This window comes from Strix uralensis, chromosome 7 (assembly GCF_047716275.1).
Source record: "Strix uralensis isolate ZFMK-TIS-50842 chromosome 7, bStrUra1, whole genome shotgun sequence".
Classification (NCBI taxonomy): Eukaryota; Metazoa; Chordata; class Aves; order Strigiformes; family Strigidae; genus Strix; species Strix uralensis.
Window position 1 is genome coordinate 36,262,402 of NC_133978.1, and position 20,294 is coordinate 36,282,695.

Here is a 20,294-nt window from a genome sequence, read left to right on the forward strand (position 1 = left end):
ACTAGCTTACCACTAGTAATTTGAATTTTTTGATTAGAAGTGTAACATACCTGTCCATCTGTTTATCAGTCAGTCAGTCTGTCTCCCTGTTCTTTGCTTTTTGTTCCCTATGCACTGCTATTCTAACTGGTAGCCAAATGTGAAAGAAATGTGTTTAAGAACATGGTACCTAATAATTTGGGTTAAAAAAAGATTTTAAAATATTCCCATTGACATTCACAATCCAGATTTCCTTATGATTAATCATGGGGCATGCATTTCCAGTGTTATGCTGATGCTGACTGTGGAGCTGAGAGACAGACTGTTTTATTCGTGTAAATTTTGCTTGATACAGGTGGGAAAACTAGGCTTGATCAAAGACCCACTGGAATTGATGGGAATCTTTCTATCCATTTTAGCAGGATTAAAGATCGCCTTCATTATTTGTAACAATTATTTGCCCTGTACTTCACACAACTATATATTTTTGCTTCTATGATTTAAAGAGGCTCAAATATTAATGGCAAGCTCCATCTTCTCAAGCTAAACCTACTCTTGACCCTGCAGTATCTGCAGGCTGCTTTTGAACTCAGGGCTTGATCAGTGACCCATGTGGAAGGATGTAGTTGCCTGAACAAGTAATTTTTAGAAGATACCAGAAGATTGGAGGAGGGCTGGAATAACTCAGCAGAGTAACTCAGATTTTGTTAGGATGAGAATTTGTCTTGCACTGGCAAATAGCCTAGTCTCAGGGCAGAGCATTCGCTCTTCGCCATTTGACTGTGCTCCTGGCACAAGGCAGGGTGACCAAATGTCTTCCCTGAGACGGCTGAGGCTCCCTCCCCAGGCTCTGAGCCCCCCTCGTGTTTTTCTGTGCAGTGACTATATTGAGCTCACAGGATCTCGTTTGATCCTCTCGCTGCTGCTACAAAGAGAGTGGGTGGGTTGTTATCCCTCCTGCCAAAATCGTTGTCCAAAATCAACAAAGCCACATACGTGTTCTGGTTCAAGTACTCGTGCAAACATATTTATGCAACTGTTTGTGGGATTTGACTTTCAAATAAAATTCCATGAGCAAAGCTTCAATACAGCTGCTTTCAAAAAACAAATGAGAAGATCCATATTTATCACCGAAGTGTATCTAACTGCGAATTTGTTACAATATTCTCCAAACATTTTTTCCGTATTGGTCCAACTCTAAGGTTTGGACTGTTTCCATCTTCAGTGCAATGCTGCTGTGATGTGTGGAGTTTATCCCTGTAGCCTAATACCATGAAAAGAGTGGAAATAAGGAAAGTTATACAAAGCAAACACTGTCTGCATCTGAATAATTACATTAGATGTTCGATGATCAGGAGATTAAATTTTATTTGTTTTTAAAAAGACAGCTGACAAGCAGAGAAAATTAAGTTGGCAGGACTTAAAACCAGTTTGGGGTAATTCCATTGTCTCAAGTAAGCTTGATTGCATTTGTATTTTTAATTAATTAAACTTGGATAGCCAGTGCCAAAGCAATGCTTGCTGTAACAGCATAGATGAGGGTCTCCAAGTTTTTTGCAGAAAAATCCTAAATTCAAGGGGAAAAAATCAACCAAGGCCAAAAAATGTATTCTTCCCTGGGACTTCATATGTAAGGTCTAGAGCTTTCTACAGCAATGAAGTGCTAGTTTTAACTGTAGACCGGGACGAGCTGCTGTTTAAAATAAGGAAACTCTCAAACCATTATCCTGTCTTAAATTGTAACAATTTCCATATTTTATTAAAAATAAAGAAAACAGATGAAATATTTATTGTTAGAGGGAGTGTGCTTTTGCCACCAGCCAGAGAACTTCATCACAGCCCTTGGCTTCAGAGTTTCTGTCCTGCACCTGCAGAGCTCTGGCCCTGCCAAGATAAACGCTCTCCAAGACAGGGGCTACATCATCATTTTTAATCTCTGCAAAGTGCCAGGTGAAGTTATGGAGCAGTATAGCGGTTAATGTATAAAAAGACTCTGCTGTGCTCTCTTGGACTAAATTTCTGCTCCGGGAGTTTGCATTGCAAGTAAATAGCAAGGAGCCACAGGGCCATCCAGTAGCGCTCTGGGCTCACGCACTTTAATATACTTATTCTGGCCATGCTGCTTTGAGGTAGGGCACTGCTATTAGCCCCATTTTATAAATACACCATGCCATGAGGTCTGCAGGACGCAGAATATTAGTTGTACTGGTAACTGAATTCCCACAAGAGCCTAGATGCTTGTATTAGGCTTTTATAACATGACTTACTGCCACAGTTCCTGGGAATTTTTGAATGAACTGAAATGAGGCATTTTTATTCCTGTCTTGTATTCTCTAACCATCTGGCTTGCCTCACTTTTTAAATGCATTGCTGGCGATGGCAAATGGAGAGTCCTCAGCATCTCAACAACAGGTTTCCATAATAAAAAAAAAGCAAACAACAAAACACCAAACCAAACAAATCCAAAAACCCAGGAAAAAACAGACAAAAAGGACAAGAAACTTCCTTCTCTTGCTTCCTCCCATTCCTGCAACATGCCCCAAGTAGTCACCATGAAAAGGACATCCCTCACTACCTTACTGTACATGTACTTGGCCAGGTTCTGCAGTTTAAACAGCAATATCCATGTTTCTTCATCAGAAATGGGCCCTTATTTTCCTTTTGTCAGAGAAAGAAACCTGATCTGTTTTTCACTGCAAGGACATGGGTTCCCAGCAAAGTTTATGAAGTTCTGAGTGGCTGTGGCATCTCTAGTACTGAAGGCCATAAAAAAATCTGAAAGTAATAAGTGGGTCTGCAGGAGTGTTAACACGGCCAGTCTCAGGGTCTTGCTTTTGAACACAAGGATTATCTTTTGTATTGAAGTATATTTATTAGAGATGGAAAACTGTCTTTTGTAGAATGCAAGAGCTAATGTTCCAGCTTTCCAGATTATTCTGAAATACAAGAGCAACACAGACACTGTTAATAATGCAATCAAATCAATTTAAATCCTTTTAAAGCATCCACAAAGGATCCTTTGATAAGAAGCAACTTTCATCAGCCTCAAAGACTAGGCAGTTTAGTATGTACTGTTTATTAAGTTTATACATAGACAGTGGTAATTCCACTTTCGACTGGAGAAGAGCAGCAGTAAATTATAAGATGTTTATAAGCACTAGTGTTAGGCTTGCTGGTTTTAAATGAAAAATGTATTTATATTAGTACAGCTCTAAATGGGGTTATTCAGTGTTTAAAGACACAATTTGTTTTCCATTAGTACCCTGACTGGACACAAAACAATTCTGTAAACTTTAAAGGCTTTGGTCTTCTTTCTTTGACAAAAAGAAGGAAATTGCTACAAATGCACACTGTTTGATGGGCTGTGAGAGTCTGTTTAGTTCAGTCATGCTGCGTATTTTTTAATCTTGCTTTTAGTTCTTGCTTTTGTCTTCCTTTTCATTGTGTGCCCCTGTAAGACAGCTTACATGTAGAAAGCAGAGATGGGTAAAAAAACCTAGAAGTGGTTTAGATTCAGGCTGGGGTGGTTAGGATCTCTTTTAGCAGAACCCTGCCCTGAGTTTGAATGAGAAGGAAGGTGTGTGATTTTGGGACATCTCTAGATGAAGTTTCCATCCATCCCAGGGCTGGTGGGAATCACTTTGAACAGGCCTCAGCCTCTTAGAAAAAGAAAGTTTTACTTCTGGTGTGCCAATAGTCTTACAAACTGACTGCTAGCCCCTTCTGGCTCCGTTGCTGCTCCCTATTCTCCATCTTGAGCATGGGGACTGAGGATTCCCTCATATTCAAATGCTTTCTTCCATGAGTTTGGTGTGCTTTTTGTTGTTCTGGTCTAAAGCAGGCTAGAGGAAGAGAGCAGCAGACAAATAATAGACTTGGAAGAACGTGTGTTTGAAAGATTTGGATTCACCTTAAAGAAAAAATTTGAGAAGGGAAGATGAGTTCTTGTCTTGGGTCATTGAGGGTCAATGAGCATGAGCAGGAAAAAAACAATTAATTCTTTCTACATCCACTTTGAGGTTTCCAGGTGTTAAGGAGGGTTTTTTGGGGTTTGTTTGTTTGGGTTTTGGTTTGGGTTTTTTTTTTTTTTTTTAAGGCAGCAGAATTACATTGCATTTGGATCTTACTCAGTTTTAATCTAGGCTGATTTCATGCCAAGGAGAGCAGAGATCCAGCAGCCAAGTCCAGATTTTCCCGTGCAGCAGCGTGGTGCATGTCTTCTTGGCGATTCTCCATGGATTTCTTTGAAATATCTTCTCTCGGGATTCCAGTATGTTGGAAAATAAAATGCTACTTAATAGATAGTACATAAGTGCAATCATTGGCCACACCAGTAATGTCCAAAAAACTGACAAGATGTTCCTGGCTTTTGTAGACTTGAAAAGTGAGATTTAAACTGAGCTCATCCTTCCCCACAGACATCTACAGAAGGAAGCCTCACCAGCTGATTGCACATGTTGGATTAGTAGCCCTTCAAAACGAGGGCTTCCGCCCAGAAACAGAAGTACAACTTCCCATGACAGTCTCACTTAGACACCTGGAGTTTACGCTGAATGAAACAATATCAGAAAAGACTGATTTTCAGCCAGGCGTCATCACTCACTTTGTAGCTCACCACTAACCCATCAAAACCTACAGATATATGGCAAATGTGAAAGAGGAGGGGAGACCTGGTCTCTCTGCAGACTACTGTTTCTCTCCAGAATTGCTAAGGTGGTATTTTGAGCCAGCAAAAAAATACTAGATATTTAAATGGGAAATTAAAGCAAAAAAAATCTTCACAAGGCACAGGGAGATTTTTATCTAGTTAAAATATTGGAATTTTTTTTCCCTTTTACTTGAAAGTCAGGGATTTTACCGACAGCAGCTTTCTTTTTTACCTTGTTTTGTGTTTTTCAGTTCATCAATGGCACATTTTGATCACTATGAAATTTTATTAATAGGACTATTTTTCCTCGGCGTGTGCTTAGATGGCATTCTCAGAACCTTAGCAGAGTATCTGTCAGGGAACAAATTTGGCCATAGACTTTGAATGGTGATGGCATTATCTGTATGCAGGTGTAACTATTTTGGTACGTTCTGTGTGCTGGATACTCTTTAAAGTAGTATTTCAATACATAAGCTATGAAGTAAAGGGAAAAATGAGTCAGCAGAATTTAGAATAAATGTTATTTATCTTCATCTTATGAATGTTTATGACAGCATTTTATATAATACCTTTTCTATATTAATCTGTGTCATTACTCTGTTAGGAAGATAAAGAATTCACTTGCACGTGCAGATTATTTGCCAGTGATATTTTCTAAATAAAGAGTTTGGCGTCAGTGAGAAGCGACTGCTTTCCTAGGGCTTTGACCCACCCAGTTTTTCACCCCCGTTTTGGGTGACTTTGCAGGTGTTAAACAGGGTTGCGCTGAAGCAGGAGGGTCTGACTACCAAAGATATCGCTCTCAGAGCTGTTTTAGTTACACTTCATCATCATAAGCATATGGTTTCACTTCCAAGTGTTTAACATTTCCATTTCCTCAGGAAATCATTCTTTCTATTTTTTAAACTTTTGAAACTGGATGGATATTTTTACTGGCAGGCGGACCGAGAGCGACACGACGATTAGCCCCAGCCCAAGGGAGCCCCTGGCTGCGGTACCCGCCTGGCTCTCCATCCCCTCCCCTCCTGCAGCAGCTCATGAGCACGGCTCGGGGTGCTTCAGCCAGGTCTCCAGGGTGCAGCACACTGTTAAAACACTTCTGCTTTCCTTACTATAATAAAAGTATCCACTCCTTTTTTTCTGCTTTAGCTGAAAGAGGTGTTTTTCTTTCTTAGTCCACTCCAGGGCCCATGCATCCCAAGACTTAGTTGAGAGCAGACTCCTTTCGCTGACTTAGTGAGGCCAATGGCAAGATCAGGGCCTAAGAAAATATTTTGTGTCACCTACAAGGAATGAAAGCACTTGCATCATGTATTTATTGTCTGTATTGGTATATCCAGCGCTTAAATGAACATGACCGAGGAGTGGATGGCTCCAGGGAACTGCTCTGACTCTTGTGTTTTCAGAGATCATTTCTGGTATTTCCTTTTTCCTCATTACGAACAGGTCACCCTTCTCACATGTTGGTGGAGTTATGTACCTTAGGAGGAAGTCTGCTCGTGTCTTCTTTATGTTTCATTTATCCACATACATAATAATTGTTTAACTGCTTGTTTTCTTTTCCTGCTATGCTATAAAGCACAGTTATTGGATGTGCAATTTTCACGCTTGTGTAGCTGATATCACTAGCCCTTTTGTTAGAAGAGCATCCTCTGCTACAGTGAGTGTCACCATATCTTAACAACTATAAACTAACTGCATTTTGTACAACAAGCCTTGTCACTGTGCATCGAATAGCACTGTACAAGAGAAAATGCAGGGCAAACTAGCAGATTAATGTATTTGTTCCTTTGTGTTTTATTGTTACAAATTCAGACAGTTGCATTTTTTGCACTGCTTGTTTCACATGAGGAAGCTTGCATCATGTATTTATTGTCTGTATTGGTATATCCAGCACTTAAATGAACATGACTGATATTAAGGGTGTATATTTTATTCATGCTCTCGGAAGAGTTAGTTAGTCAGGGTACCAGAAAACATCGTCAGACAGATGTAGTTCAACTTCCAGCCTTCCCAGGAGAGCTCACCTAAGCTGCTCAGCCTTCGGCTTCATGCTGGCCTCTGGGACATTGTGAGTTGCTGTTTTGATGCACTCAGGCTCTTTCCTAATGCCTTTGCTTACCTTAGCACTGTGCATGTTTGCACATCCCTTCAGCAATTACCTTCTCACTAAAAAAGCTACTCGGTTGAGCAGCATGAGCTTGTACCACTTGCAAGGACACCCCCAAGGCTGCTCAGCATCCAAACAAGCCCGCTGGCTTTCTCGACATACGGGTTTGTGCCATGATGTTCCACACTGGAGGTTCCAGCTCATGCAAACAAACCAGTGCCATGGGCTTGCTGCTGATAGTTAGATAAACTGGAGTTCAAATTAGGATTTACACAGTGATTTCGGTCCAGTTTTACTTGTTAGAGAGTATCAAAGCATTGCAATCTTCTGGATAGACTGACTGAGTGATATCCTGATCCTGAATAGACTGGCAATGCCAGCCACAAAGTGGTGCTGGTATGTTGTTCCAGACTGCTTCAGAAGACCAGACCAGAGCAGGACCATACTGAATTAAAAGCACAGTCCAGCTAGCCCCTGCCTGTGTCTCCCATGACCACCCTGTAGGTGCTTCACGGGCCAGTTCCTGGAGTACAGCCTGCACACAGGTGCAGCACTGGGCAAGCACCCTCCTTCCTCTTACAAGAGGCAGACTTGGGTGCTCCTGCCCACCTGCCACCCAGCTGCAGGTCAGCAAATCCAACATCTCATACAGCGTTTTCCATTCAGGAGGGATGTCCTGGGTTTGCAGGACACGGTCCCCAGAGCACGAGCTGTGATAAGCGAGCCCTTTGGCTGGGTGCTTCCATGGCAAAGATGAGCTCCACTGCAGCCGTGTGTCTCCTCAGCATGGATGGAGCTGAAGGGTGCAGGGGGCCAAAGCAAAGGGAGAATAAAAGACATTGCAGGAGCAACTCAAGGCCTGAGAGAGAAGTAACCAAGGCACTGACAACTTGTGTGGGTTTCGTATGTCTGTTTGCAGTGCTATGTTATGTGTTTAGAAACTGGTTGTTTCCATAATAACAGCAAGTGCCATATGGCAGCGAGGAGGGTGGTGAGAGGAACGCTCAAGGAAACACAGTATGTTGTTTGACATGTGTGTGCTTTTAGAGGAATAACGTGTCTCGAGCAACTACTGCTGCTCCAAACAGGCTGGGGGATTTGCTGCTCTCACCAGAAAAATATCCAAAGCCCTCAGCATTTGTACTGGTGCAGTGCCAGTTAACAATGGCTGCCCTTCTCCCATGCTTTTCTGCAGATAGTCCCTGTGATGGGTAAAGGATCTTTTGCTTTACTGGGAGCGATGGTTCTGGTTGCACCAGCACAGGGGAATATCATTTAAACATGGCGTTTAAGGGGAAATACAGTTCTGTAAAGGAGAGCTGTGTGAAACTGAAACCAGCTAGATGCCATATGCTCCATCCATTCATTAATGCTCAGCAAGTAAATAGCAGAAATTTTGAAACCTTTGAAAATACACAGTTTTCAGTAATTGTTTAGTAGAGAGTGGGTTGAGCATTTCCTGAGATTAGGGGCACTTTAGTGCATATCTAGGAAGCATCCAGGAAGGTCTCCACAAATTCCAGCTTTTCCTACCCTTTAATGTATGACTCACAATTCAAGGACTTGTAATTTGCTCCCCACATTCCCACAAACACCACCAGTCTGAGCGGTACCTTTGCAGAATGCATATATTTCCACCACAGAAAAATGTGAAATTATTTTTTCATAATAGCTGAATGGCTTTTGTGGGAATTTTACTAACATCAGCTCTATAAAATTGAGCCTCTCTTGGTTGAGTCTTAAGCCATTAATTATATTTGTATTTGGATACCTGAAATGTGGTGGTGGGGAGAAGGCAGCAGTTCTGATTTGGGGTCGTAGTTCTGCGCTCATTTGCAAAGCTTTAAACTAACAACCAACCCAAAAGGCAAAGCTCTTCTCATTTTCATGCTTCTCTTCTTCTCTTTATTGCCTCTAGAGAGAGATTACTGCAGCATATGTGAAAAGCAGCCGATCGGAAGGCTTCTCTTTCGGCAGTTCTGTGAAACTCGACCCGAGCTCGAGTGCTGCATTAGGTTCCTTGACTCAGTGGTAAGTCAATTCTTGTGATATTTTGGGGTGCTTCACAGCTCTCTCCTGACAGAGGAGACTCCCCTGACCCCAAGAAATCCCTGTTTCATGGGACGTGATTTTGTGTCTAACGCACCTGAGCAAGGAGCAGACAGGGCTGACCCTGCCAGCCTTCCAGCATCGCTGGTGGTAGAGGGGCAGTGCTGCACGGCGAGCGGGAGCGGGAGAAGGACGAGCACCCTGGCACGGTGCTGGTGTAGCCTCCCTTCATGTCAATGCCCAAGCAGCTGAGCTGCTCTGAGTAATGTCTTTTGATGTGGGTGAAGCCTGCAGTGCTGGGAAACGCTGGGAAGAAAGGGAAGATGATGAATGGACTGACAAGAGAGGATGAGGGGTATGATAATACTAGTATCTATCTCTTACCAAGTCTTTTTGTTGGTAGACTCCAGAGTGATGTACAAAGGACATCCTGATTGTTATCCTGGTTTTTCAAATAGGAGAACAGAGGCACAAGGTATAGAAGTGAGTTGGTTGAAGTCACCAAGAAACAAATCTACTCCAAATTGCTATCAGTTAACCCAGCCACTGAGCAACACATGCCAGCCCCAGGAGGACCTGACGCTCTTTCCCAGTCTGGCAGCACTTGGCTGTGTGTAGTGCCAGCAGGAGAAGCTGATCACAGTGGAAAAGTCTCTCAGTGGCTTTCTTGCTGGAAGCCTGTGGAAGGGTAGGGTGTTGATGAGCCAAAAGGCTAAATTGTACCAGAGAGGAAGATGAACTTATCACTGCTGAGTGTGAGTGTCTCGGGGGCTCCGTTCTCTGGCTAACACTGACAGTCAAAAGCAGAACGATGCATACCAACAGGAATAAAACTTTTTTGTTTGTACCATGGTGAAGCTGTTCTGAAGTATAGGGAGATGTGCGTATTGCACTGAAGTTGTAAGAGTCTGGGAAGGGACACGTGGTCACTTAAAGTTTGTGTCAGTACTGCAGTACCTACAGCAAATCTACAGCATCACAGAAAGTGTTGAATAAAGTCCTATTCAAATCAGTTTTAGATGGTCACAGCTTCTACCTGATATTCCCAGCACTGGTTGTGATTTTGCCCAGTGAAAGGTTTACCCATCGAGGTACGTGAAACTGCTACACCTGACAAACACTTGGTGCAGCTGTGCTGGAGGCCAGCAGGCAGGAGGACATGTGAGGTGCTCTGGATGCGTTTGTACTGCACCAGACCAGCGTTGTCTAGTGAAGGTCTGCCATCGATGAAACACCATGCACCTCTCTGGGGGAGGCATCCCTGCAGAAATGCCACATAAGGTGTGACGCCCGCAGCCCCAAGGAGATGGGGCAATGTCCCTCTGGGAAGCTGCAGAAATCCTTTGGGAGACAGCCACAAAAGACTGCTTCCGAGTGGTTTTAATTTCAGAAGAGACAGAGTCGTATTCAGTCTGGAGAGGGTTAGCAAGGCTCTGTTCTTTTCCCATGCCTCCTCGCAGCAGCAGGCATCACATTTTGGTTCCAGCAGCACCCAGGGGCTGCAAAGAACAAGCCCACATCATGCCAGACCTGCACATGCCTGGCAGCAGGTGCTGGGGGCACACCACTTCAGCTGACAGCAGTAATAACTTCTGGGCAAATGAAACATTACTGTCCCCCTGTGCGTGTCCCCCGTGCCACCAGCCCCAGAGCACCGCGTGATAACCTTCACCGCAGCACTGCCTGGAGCCTCTCCCAGCCTCTGTCACCTCCAGCCATGGGAATTGAGGGCACTGTGTCGTTTCATTCTCCCGAAGCTCTGTGGAGCAGTGCCAAGCACTGACACTCCGTGTCCTCCCAGCATCCGTGCAGCACACCGGTCCTGCGAAAGCTTGTGGTGGGGCTGGCTTGGTTTTAAAGCTCCCTCTCTGAGCAATCCCAGACTCATACCCCCAAATCTTTTGCGAGCATGTGCTTTCAACCCACCCCCGGGTTGCTTTTGCAGACTGGAGCTGCCCTGCATACCTTTACTGGGCCAGCGATCTGTTCCCAGTTAGGCTCAGACTGGCAGTATGAGGATTTAATGAACAAAATTCCTGGCTGTGTGGAGGTCTGAATATTTACTCTTTCTCTCTTCTTTTTAAGGCTAATTAACAGCAGTCTCCTTTGTTTATTGATTTCAAATTCTATACAAGCTTGCTCCCAGCCCATGAAAATCCCTGTATTGGGCAATATTAAGGTCGAGCAACAGAGACCATAGCCATTAAATTGGATGATTGCTACTGAAATTCGCCCAGCAGGGTCACACTGTGTTGAGTAGTGGGATTCAGGCCAAGTCCTACGTTAGGCAAAAAAGTCCTATAATGAGACCAGAAGTTTGACTTTACAGCTCTATTCTGAGACCACCAGGAATGTGAAACCTTTTGGAGACCACCTGCTGTAACAAGCCCCGAGCAGAAAGAGCCAAGAGCCTCCATCTTCTTTTGAGTTAAGTTATTTTTCTAACATGAGATGCAAAGCTTAGCTTTTGTGTAATATCAAATAAAAAGAAATAAAATAATAGAGGAAAATATTTAGCTGTTCATGGGAGTCTCACAGCGCTTTTTGCACATTGAGAGGTAGGACTGTCTCTCTTTTACAGAGCACAGCTAAATGACTTTACCAGGTCATACAATAAGTCATTGGCAGAAGACAGTAATTGATGTCTCCCAATTTTTAATACAGTTTTTTAAGCAGTGCACTCAACTGCCTGCAAAGAAAGCAGCAATTGGGGCTCCTGCGAGGAAACCAGAAGCTGAGTCAGTCACTCAGCAACCTCCCAACAACCTTCATTCCCATACTTATGTGAGACTAAGTTTTGCAAGCTCTTTCTCACACCTTTGCTTCCAAAGACTGGAAAAATCAACCAGACCTTGCAGACCAGAATACATAAAGAGAAAAAAAAAAATCCCCTCTTTGCTGGACATTTATTTCAGCTGTTGGGTGAAATAACTAACCTGGTCTGATGTAGTCTCCCACAAATCTAATTATAGCAGCATCTGGGTATTTTTTGTCCGTGCAGTTAAACAGTTGTTAGACTGCTTTCTGAAGAAAAAAGGATTTGTATTATTAAATTCTGCTTGCAGAATTGTAGGTGTGTCTGTCAGTTCCCTCTGAAACCTGTGAATACTTTGGCCAATTTCAACCAATAATTGAGATTAAAGGGCTCAGAGACATAAAATTTCTACATGTTTTCTGAGAACAGTGTTTAGGTAATTAGCCACAATCTATCAATTGTAAAACAGACTACAAAGATTTGTAAGCAGTAGACTTAAATGATAAAAGTGATAAAAATGAAGAGATGCAGAGCTTTGCAGTGCAGCACTGGTGGAGCTGTGGGCGGTCAGTTCTCACTGCTGCTGTGGGACCAGCGAGTGGCCATCAGCATGGCCATCTGTCTGAGAAATGGGGCAACAGCAACCCTTCTCCTAGCTGGTACAGTAAGACCATAAGGACAGAAAGCCATCTTTTAATCGGTATATTGTGTGAGCAATTTCTTGACTTGACTAGATAAAATATCTAGTAAGAAGTACCAATGGCTGCAACTTGTGCCTCCGAATGCATTGCGTGCTTAGCTGGGTGCATGTAAACACAAAGATCTCCCATGACTATTTCACCAAACCCTTATGTGGCCATTCAGATGAAGGAACTATGCGAACATAAACTATTAGCATTAAACAGAGATAGTTTATGATTAAATCAGCTCCTCTATAAGCCCTTAACAAAGAATTCACACACAGCCCTGAAGCATTTTTTGCTGTGCTTACAAATATTTTAGCAACATCATACAACTTTGGAGCTGTTGAAAGACAGCTATTAAAATAAAGTGTTAGGGGATGTGTTTCCTGTGCTGAAAGGCAGATCAGGGAGCAGGGAATCTGCTAGCAAGACACGTTTCCTTTCAGCTCAAGAAGGCGGCAGTTCAGCAGAGACCCCTTGCCCACGTCCCCTTCTCAACAGCACATTCCCAGGGCACTGGCTCCTGATGTTTCCCTCTCCTCTTCTCTGATTTTTGTGTACTGTTATAATGAAGACTTTAGCTTCTGGACTCCCTTTCTTGTTTTGTCTACTCACATTTGTCATTTTTTAAATTTTTTTTTTCCCCCCCAGGGGAGGGCTTTTAACATTTTAATATGGACCAGATTTAGATTGACTGGGGGACAACGTGGCTAATTCTGGTCAAGGAGAAAATAACCTGACATTATTTTCTCTCTAACCTGTACAATGTTATTTCTTTGCATTGGAGTCACACAGAAATACATCCTCTGGAGGAAAATAGCCCCACTGCTTCTCCGGGTTGTTTCTGCTTGTGTTATCTGGGCATGGGGGCCAGGGTGAGAGGCACGATCTCCTCGGGTAGACTTTTCAAGTGAACGCTTCACTAGACATTACACTTATCTGGGGTAAAAGGATGAGTGAGCATCCATTTAATGCCATTTGTAAAAACCCTATCTTGCTGTTAGGGAGATTTCGTTTGGTTAAGTCCGTTACATGGTATATAAACCATCTGTGTATGTGTGTCTTAAAGCTGTTCAAAGCTTTTTCCATCAGAAATGCCAGTTTGTTGATATCAACAAACTCATTAACTCAAAACATGTTTTTAAACAGTCAAAAGGGCTCTTTTTTGCCCTGCATTTAAATATGAAAAATGTGGTTTCAAGTTCACTTTTCATTTAGAAATGCGAATTATTATGAGTCCCAGCTGTTTGGGTTTTGCCTTCCAATTTTCAGTCACAGATTTTAAATCTCCAGCGGAGGCAAGTGCAAGGGCAGTCGCTGGAGCACAGAGCAATAACAGGGCAGAGCCTGCAGTCAGAGGAAGGAGTGAGCAGGAGCTGGAGTACAGAGAGATGTTGGGGATAACAGAGGAGGGAGCTGAGAAAGCAGAGGTGTAAAATTGGGACCGAAACACCAGTAGCCTCCTACAGATGTTCAGAAGGTGACTCCACTGCTCCTGATTTATACCAAGAGGCTGAAACCACTCTGGTGGGAGTGTCTGTTCCCATCTCCCATCTCCTGGTGGGTATGAGGGACCGATTCCTTGGCCATGCCACACTCCCACAGGCAACCAGCAGCTGCCTGCTGTGGGAGAGAGACCTCTCATATCTGCAGAGAGATCCCTTTGGCTCCGTTTTTCAATTTTCACATATTTTTAAGCCGTACAGTTTCAGGAAATCAAAAAATACTAAGATGAAAATCAAGCACTAAATAAAACGATATGTCAGAATTAAGGTTGCTGATGTGAGGCCCCACTGGGTCCCTGTGCCATTGCCCTGGTGATGCTCTCCATCAGTCACAGGAAACTTCCAGCCCCTGAACCTCTTGCTCGGCCATCCCTGAGCCCGTGGCCCTATCCTACAGCCAGCCACAGGCTGGATGTTGCTCCCTTTCCCAGCAGAAGTGCCTTTTCCCATCCGATCTTGCTCAGCCCATCCCAAGGATGGGTGCTCCAAAGGGAAGGATGCTTCACACCCCTGTGTCCCCATTCAGCCAGGGTTGCTTCTAGGGAAGCAGGAGCCACCGAAGAAACTACTACCTCTGAAACAGCAGCCAAAAGAAAAACTAGCAACGAACGGCGGCCAGCCCACATCCTTTCGCCGTTTGGACTGAAGGATCTGTGCCTGCCCACAGAAAGAGCCTTCCCTTCAGCTCGTCCCATGTAGTCAGGGTGATCGTAAATCCTCCCCTCATTTATGAGCTATGAATAAGGCCCTGTCTGACCTAACTAGGGCATGGAGAAGCTATTAGACTTCAGAGCAGGAGCCTTGAAATACATGCCTGGATTCATCAAAGGAATAATGGAAAATATTTTGTTCCACGTGGATTTTAAGTAATGATGTTATTTCTAGCAATTAGGAATTTGCAAACTGTAACCATGCTTGAGTGTTGTAGAAGAAGGAGATATATCTTGTGATTTAAGCACAAGATTGAGAGTTGAGGACCTTGGGCAACTTCCCAGGCATGCAGCAGAGTGAACATGGGGAAGTCACTCTGTCTGTCTAGATGGGCAATTCTTCCTGTAATAATAGTCCGTGGCTGAAAATGTACCAGTATCTGTTGTCGAATAGCTCAAAAGTGGCACTGAAGGGAGAAATAATAATGAACTTAGAAACAAAATGAAATGGGCTTCTAGTACTTGAGCTACAGTGAAATCAACACTATTCACAGTTGGAGCTTATGGTTCCTTCTCACATCCTCACTTGTCTGTCACTTCCTACCTTCACCACCACAGTGTCGCCTTTTCTGAGGATGTCAAATGCAAATATAATTAAACTTCCCTTTTATTCCTTCCCAACTATCTTGAGATAGAATTAAATACCCTGTGTATGTGTGTGTGTGTGTGTCCATTTAGCTCTGCATATGGTGGATCCCATCAGGAACTGCATTTCAAAATACTGATCCGATTCCTGCTAAATTTCTGTCTTCTGGTCTGTCCTGATTTGTTTCCTGTTGTACAATTCGGACGGGATGTAAATGTAATAGGGGATCTGTGGCAAAAAGGACACCAAATTTTTTGACGTCTCCCTTGTGCACTTCAGATGGCAGATGATGACTTTGAATCAGGTTTTATTTACTAGGGAGCCAATATATTACCAGGATCCAGTGTCTAAAAGCAAATGAAGGAGAGAGAAATGGTCATTAATAAATTGCCAATAGCACTGAATGGAGGACTCAGAAGATCTCCTAGATGCTTTCATGCCGAGGCAATGCCAAGGAGTTCTCCTTTCTTTGCAGTCTTCTGCACAGACAGTTACATTTAAGTACAATTGTTTTATTTTATTAAAATACATTATTTCTGTTTTATATGAAAAACACCTGGTTTGTCTGTGAACATAACAATAAACTGTAAGGTCCAAATAAGATGCAACTTTCATCTTTAAAAAAATTGTTCCTTCTGTTACTCTTGCCATTGCTTTATTCCCTAGCAAGGAATCATGGAGAAAAATGCTGTTAAGATGCTGTAAACATTCAAGAGTGTCTGGGCTCTGAGAGCTGAAATGACCCATTTAAAAGGATAGGAAATTGGATGAAAGATTTTTTTAAACCCTTGTATTAAGGTTTATGAGAACGTAATCAGTACATCCTCAAAATGGTCACTAAAAGAGAAGTACTGCACTTGTGGATTTTAGCTTTTGGTGTGTTTTTCATCAGCAATACAGGTTTCTCTGTTATTTGCAGTCACTGTCATTTCCCAAACCAAATCAGATCGTAATTCTAGATTGTTCAAGCAACCTGCTATGTATGTGTATAAATATGTAGCTTCAGACTTAAGCGGCAATAGCTAAATCAGCACTGGCCAGATAGATGGGTAATAGCATTATTACTACATTGTGGTTTTCATGTCATTCCTAGGTCTGCTTAGCTAGGGTATCCATTACAGCCTGCCTTCGGATTTATTGCATCAAGCTCGGAGCAGTACATATGTCTTCCAGTGGGCAATAGTTCTGAAACTTGTTCTTCCAAGTGTTTGCCAGTTCAGTCTGATTTATCTTCTTTTTTTTTTTTTTTTAAACTTCCTCCTCATTTATCATCACAGACAGCTTGTATTGGACCAGGTTACTTAATTGGTTTGGCAGGATTTTCTTGGATCCTTTTTTTAATATAAACAGTCATGAAAGCTGTTAGGCTGTCTTTTTTTTCTCCTTTTTTTTTTTTTTTTCTGGAAAATATTTTGATCCTAAGGCTAAAGCTTCATATCCTGGACAGTGCCAAGTGGGAATGTCTCTAAGAACTTGTCACTGTCATTTAGCCACTGGGGTCCCATGTGGTGTGCAATTCCTTCGAATGCCTGCCACAGATCCAAAACTTTAACTGAAGTGATTAGTGTCTTCATGGTGCACATGTTTCTTTTCTTTCTTATGTAAAAGTTGTCCTGAAAGTCATCAAAATTCAGTAATGCTACAATACATAGAATACTCAGAATTTTAAAATGTACATAAACTTTGTGTGCGGGAATGTGGTGCTCTCCTTTTTAATGCCCTGGGGAAGTCAAAGAGAATTTTGCCTATAGCATCTATTCCTCTAAATGGTCTCTCTTGTTTTGTCTTGGTCCTAAGAATTCTGCTTAAGAAATTGGCTCTTAAATCTGCCTTCTGGAGGGACTGAGTCAAGGATCACTAAATGTGATGGGCAAGTCTCTCTGCTTTGCAGAAGTATTGTTAGACCAAGGGGAAGACATAAATAAATAGGAAGGACACATTCAACCAAAAAGACCATCTACTGAAGGAGCTCACCTGGTGCTTGAAATGCCACTGTGGCAGGAATTAACAAACATTCACTTTCTCTACTACTCAGAAAAATAATTTTACCTTCTGTGTCCACCTTCCCTTTGAGCAAAACCAAAAAAAGTTGCCATCTCTTATCGCTGAATGCTTTCTGAAAGCTGGCTTGGCAAGGCTATAAAATATAAATTAATTAAATTGTATTGGTGTTAATTAAGAGACATAGTCTCAGAAAATGCACCACTAGGGTTTGGTCAAAATATAGTAGAAGGTTTTTAATATGATTGTGTGCACAGGTTTTACTTCCAGAAGAAAACGGTATTTATCCTTCAGATGTTTCAGACAGCATTCCGTTAAGGCCACATCCAAAATGAAGTTATAATGGTGAAATATGAGTGCAAATATTGACTTTTTTTTTTATATCTCTTCCAGGCAGAATATGAAATTGCTCCAGATGAAAAGCTGGGAGAGAAAGGAAAGGAAATCATGATGAAATACCTCACCCCAGAGGTAAGGGGCAGCCAAAGTGGCATTACTGAAGGAATGCTGTAAGGCACACCTTTGCTAAACAAGGTTGTTATAGGCTTTGTAAGCCAGACTCCTAAAATTTATGGTGGCAATCTCCAGTGAATAAACCTGCAAGTCTTATACAAACAGTCAGAGAGAAAAAAAATTTTAATCCAATCCAGAAATTGACTTCTAAGGATGAACTTGAGTTTATCAGGGGCTTAATTCATCTGTGGATGAGCAGAGGGCTTCTTTGGTCCCTTCTCGGTGTGCAAAGCTCTACATCTGTGGTGTAATGCAAGAGACCTCAGCTGTTATCCACAGATGCCACAATTATTTCATATCCAGCTCAAAAGAGGTGGTGGCATTTCATGTACTGTTGTGTGGAAAGCACTGGTAAAAATGGTCTTTGGTAACAGACACTGTATTTTGGTACAAAACCTTCCCACTCCTCCCCACCACCCTGGCCCAGGGTAGCCAGGGACATGCAAGACTGACATGGGACTGCGTGGTTTGGAGCTGAGAGGTGCTGTCACCCCTTCTTGTTTCCACCAGTGTTGGTTCCTGAGTGTTGCATCTGGGGGGTGTCAGGAGAGGAGCTCCTGGCAGGAGCTGTGTCCACAGGGTGGCACTCCACACAGAACTACACATCTGCTCCAGGAATTTTGGACAGGCTGCACTGGGACTAACCCTTTTTTGGGGGGGTTTACAATCATTTGCTGACCACGTTTAACCTTTGCAACAAAAGTCACTGCGAGTAAGCAATAAACATCCAACTTCAAACACAAGAGCAATCCTAGGATTTTTCCTAAGTTGCTTTCATAAGAGTAATCAAGATGTCCAATTGCTGCTTCAACTGTTTTACAAGAGAAATACATTTGACCTTCAGGAGAATTAACTGCATTTTTGACAGATGTCTTTCTAGAGCATTTAAACAGTACGATATGTTTTGGAGGTGCAGGGGCAGAGCAGACCACTTTTTTTCCAGTCAGTCATTTTCCTGCAATAAATTTCAATGCATACTTTCAGTTATCTCAGACTGCATTTTAGGATCTGGTTTCATTTACCGAGCCTGGCTAGTTTCATGTGCAGCCATTGAGCACTGCCAGTATGAGTTCCTGCTGCCCATTCATTAGGGGCATGAAGTTCCGCTGCTTTTTAAATCCGCCAAAATGACCATTTGTGTTAAAACTTTTGTCAACAGAGGAACGAGGAACAAATACTGAGGGAAAATATTTCCCACTGCTCCAGTTCCCATCTGGAAATGGGGAAAGGCATTTTGCTGATAGCAGCTAGCAAAGTGAGAGAAGGATGGCACTGCTTCGTTTCAGCCAGTCTTGGTGCAGGTTTCCAGATGCCAAATCCTTTCACTGCTATCCCACGGCACTCCTGCCATCCGTAGTGCAGCAGAAGCACATGGAATAGTTTAGTGAAGTAAGTGAATGTGCAGTGAAGACCAACCTGAGAGCAGTTGCTTCTTCATCAAGAAAAAATGGTGGTGTTACAAGAAGGGAAATTACTGGGACTGCAGAGCTGGAGTTCCCATTCTTTGCCATGCTCTGCACTTGATATTTGACCTGTGTACCTGGTTTCTCAGTATGTAAAATGGGCACAGGATATTTACAGTTTGTTCTGAAACTTTTCTGGTATTTGCAAGTTACCTTAACATCTTTGGGCAGAGTGAAACACAAAGATAGGCTCCTTCACTTGTAATCTAAAACTGACTCCCAGATGGTGGTGCTTTAATGACTGCACTGGTCTCGCTGCACTTTTTTTTCTTAATGGGAAACTTCTTCCCAGAGGGATGTTTAAGCCCTGTGTAGCAGAAAATACTTCCCAGAGGTGAGGCTGACTGTGCCATAGCAATGGGTCGAATACTAGATTTTCTAACAGGTCTTCCACACAGCAAATACTTAAAAAATTAGAGCAAGGCCTGTATTAATTTAATTTCTTTTTAGATACCTAACTAAGGTACTCAGGTTAGGAGTTCAGATGGCCTACTGTCCTTTCCTGTCAAGAAAGAGAAATAAGAATCTCCAAAGGACATATTTTAAGCCGTTAGAAGTCAGTGATTCAAAGCCAGGTTAGATGCTTGCAGTCAAAAGGGATGAATCTGCATCCAGATGTCCTAATGGAATATCAGCCTGGGCAGCAAAGAAACTTTCTTTTCATTAGGAGCTGCATTTCTCCATTTAGTTATGAGTTCTTGAAAGATAAAAATTGCCACTGATTCCAAAGTCTTCTGCTTTCAGAGCAACGCTTCTTTTAAGTAGGTGTGTGTCTGTGCTTCAGAGAACCTGATTGTCTTGATATAAAAATAGTGTGACATGCAGCTTGACTGACAGAATAAAATTGTAGGTTTAGTTCTTGGACAGATAATTCAGTCTTATAATGTGAGGAGTATTTTTCCCCAAGTGCAGGATCAGAAGCAAAATGAAAACAAAAAGTAGACTTCGTGCTCTTTAATATTTATAAATGATTTTTAGTTCTTGCTTAGATTTTTAAATGTCATACATATTTAACATACAGTGTGTCAGTATATCATCATTCTAAAGTGCATTCATTTGCATAGGGAACATGCACTTTATTTAATAAAAAATATACTACTTGCACAGCAGCAAGGAAAAGAAAACACTTTCCCAGATGAACAGACATCACACCAGTACTTACAGCCTCACATGACACGAAGCCACTGTCTGCAAGACGGTTCTACACCACACAGTTAGCAGACTCCAACGTGTGGGAGCAGTGAATTCCCGTGTGGAGAGCTCTGTATAAGAACATTCAGCATCAGCCCTGA

General features: G+C 42.5%; 1 protein-coding gene across 2 annotated transcripts in view; it reads left to right on the plus strand.

The window, feature by feature from the left end:
* Positions 1-20,294, plus strand: part of GRK5 (G protein-coupled receptor kinase 5) — a 167,570-nt gene that overhangs the window by 96,252 nt on the left and 51,024 nt on the right. For both annotated transcript variants that reach the window (XM_074875401.1, XM_074875403.1), the window contains exons 3-4: positions 8,656-8,768; positions 17,420-17,497. In XM_074875401.1, the coding sequence (XP_074731502.1) occupies positions 8,656-8,768; positions 17,420-17,497 (191 nt within the window). The remainder of the gene's footprint in view (positions 1-8,655; positions 8,769-17,419; positions 17,498-20,294) is intronic.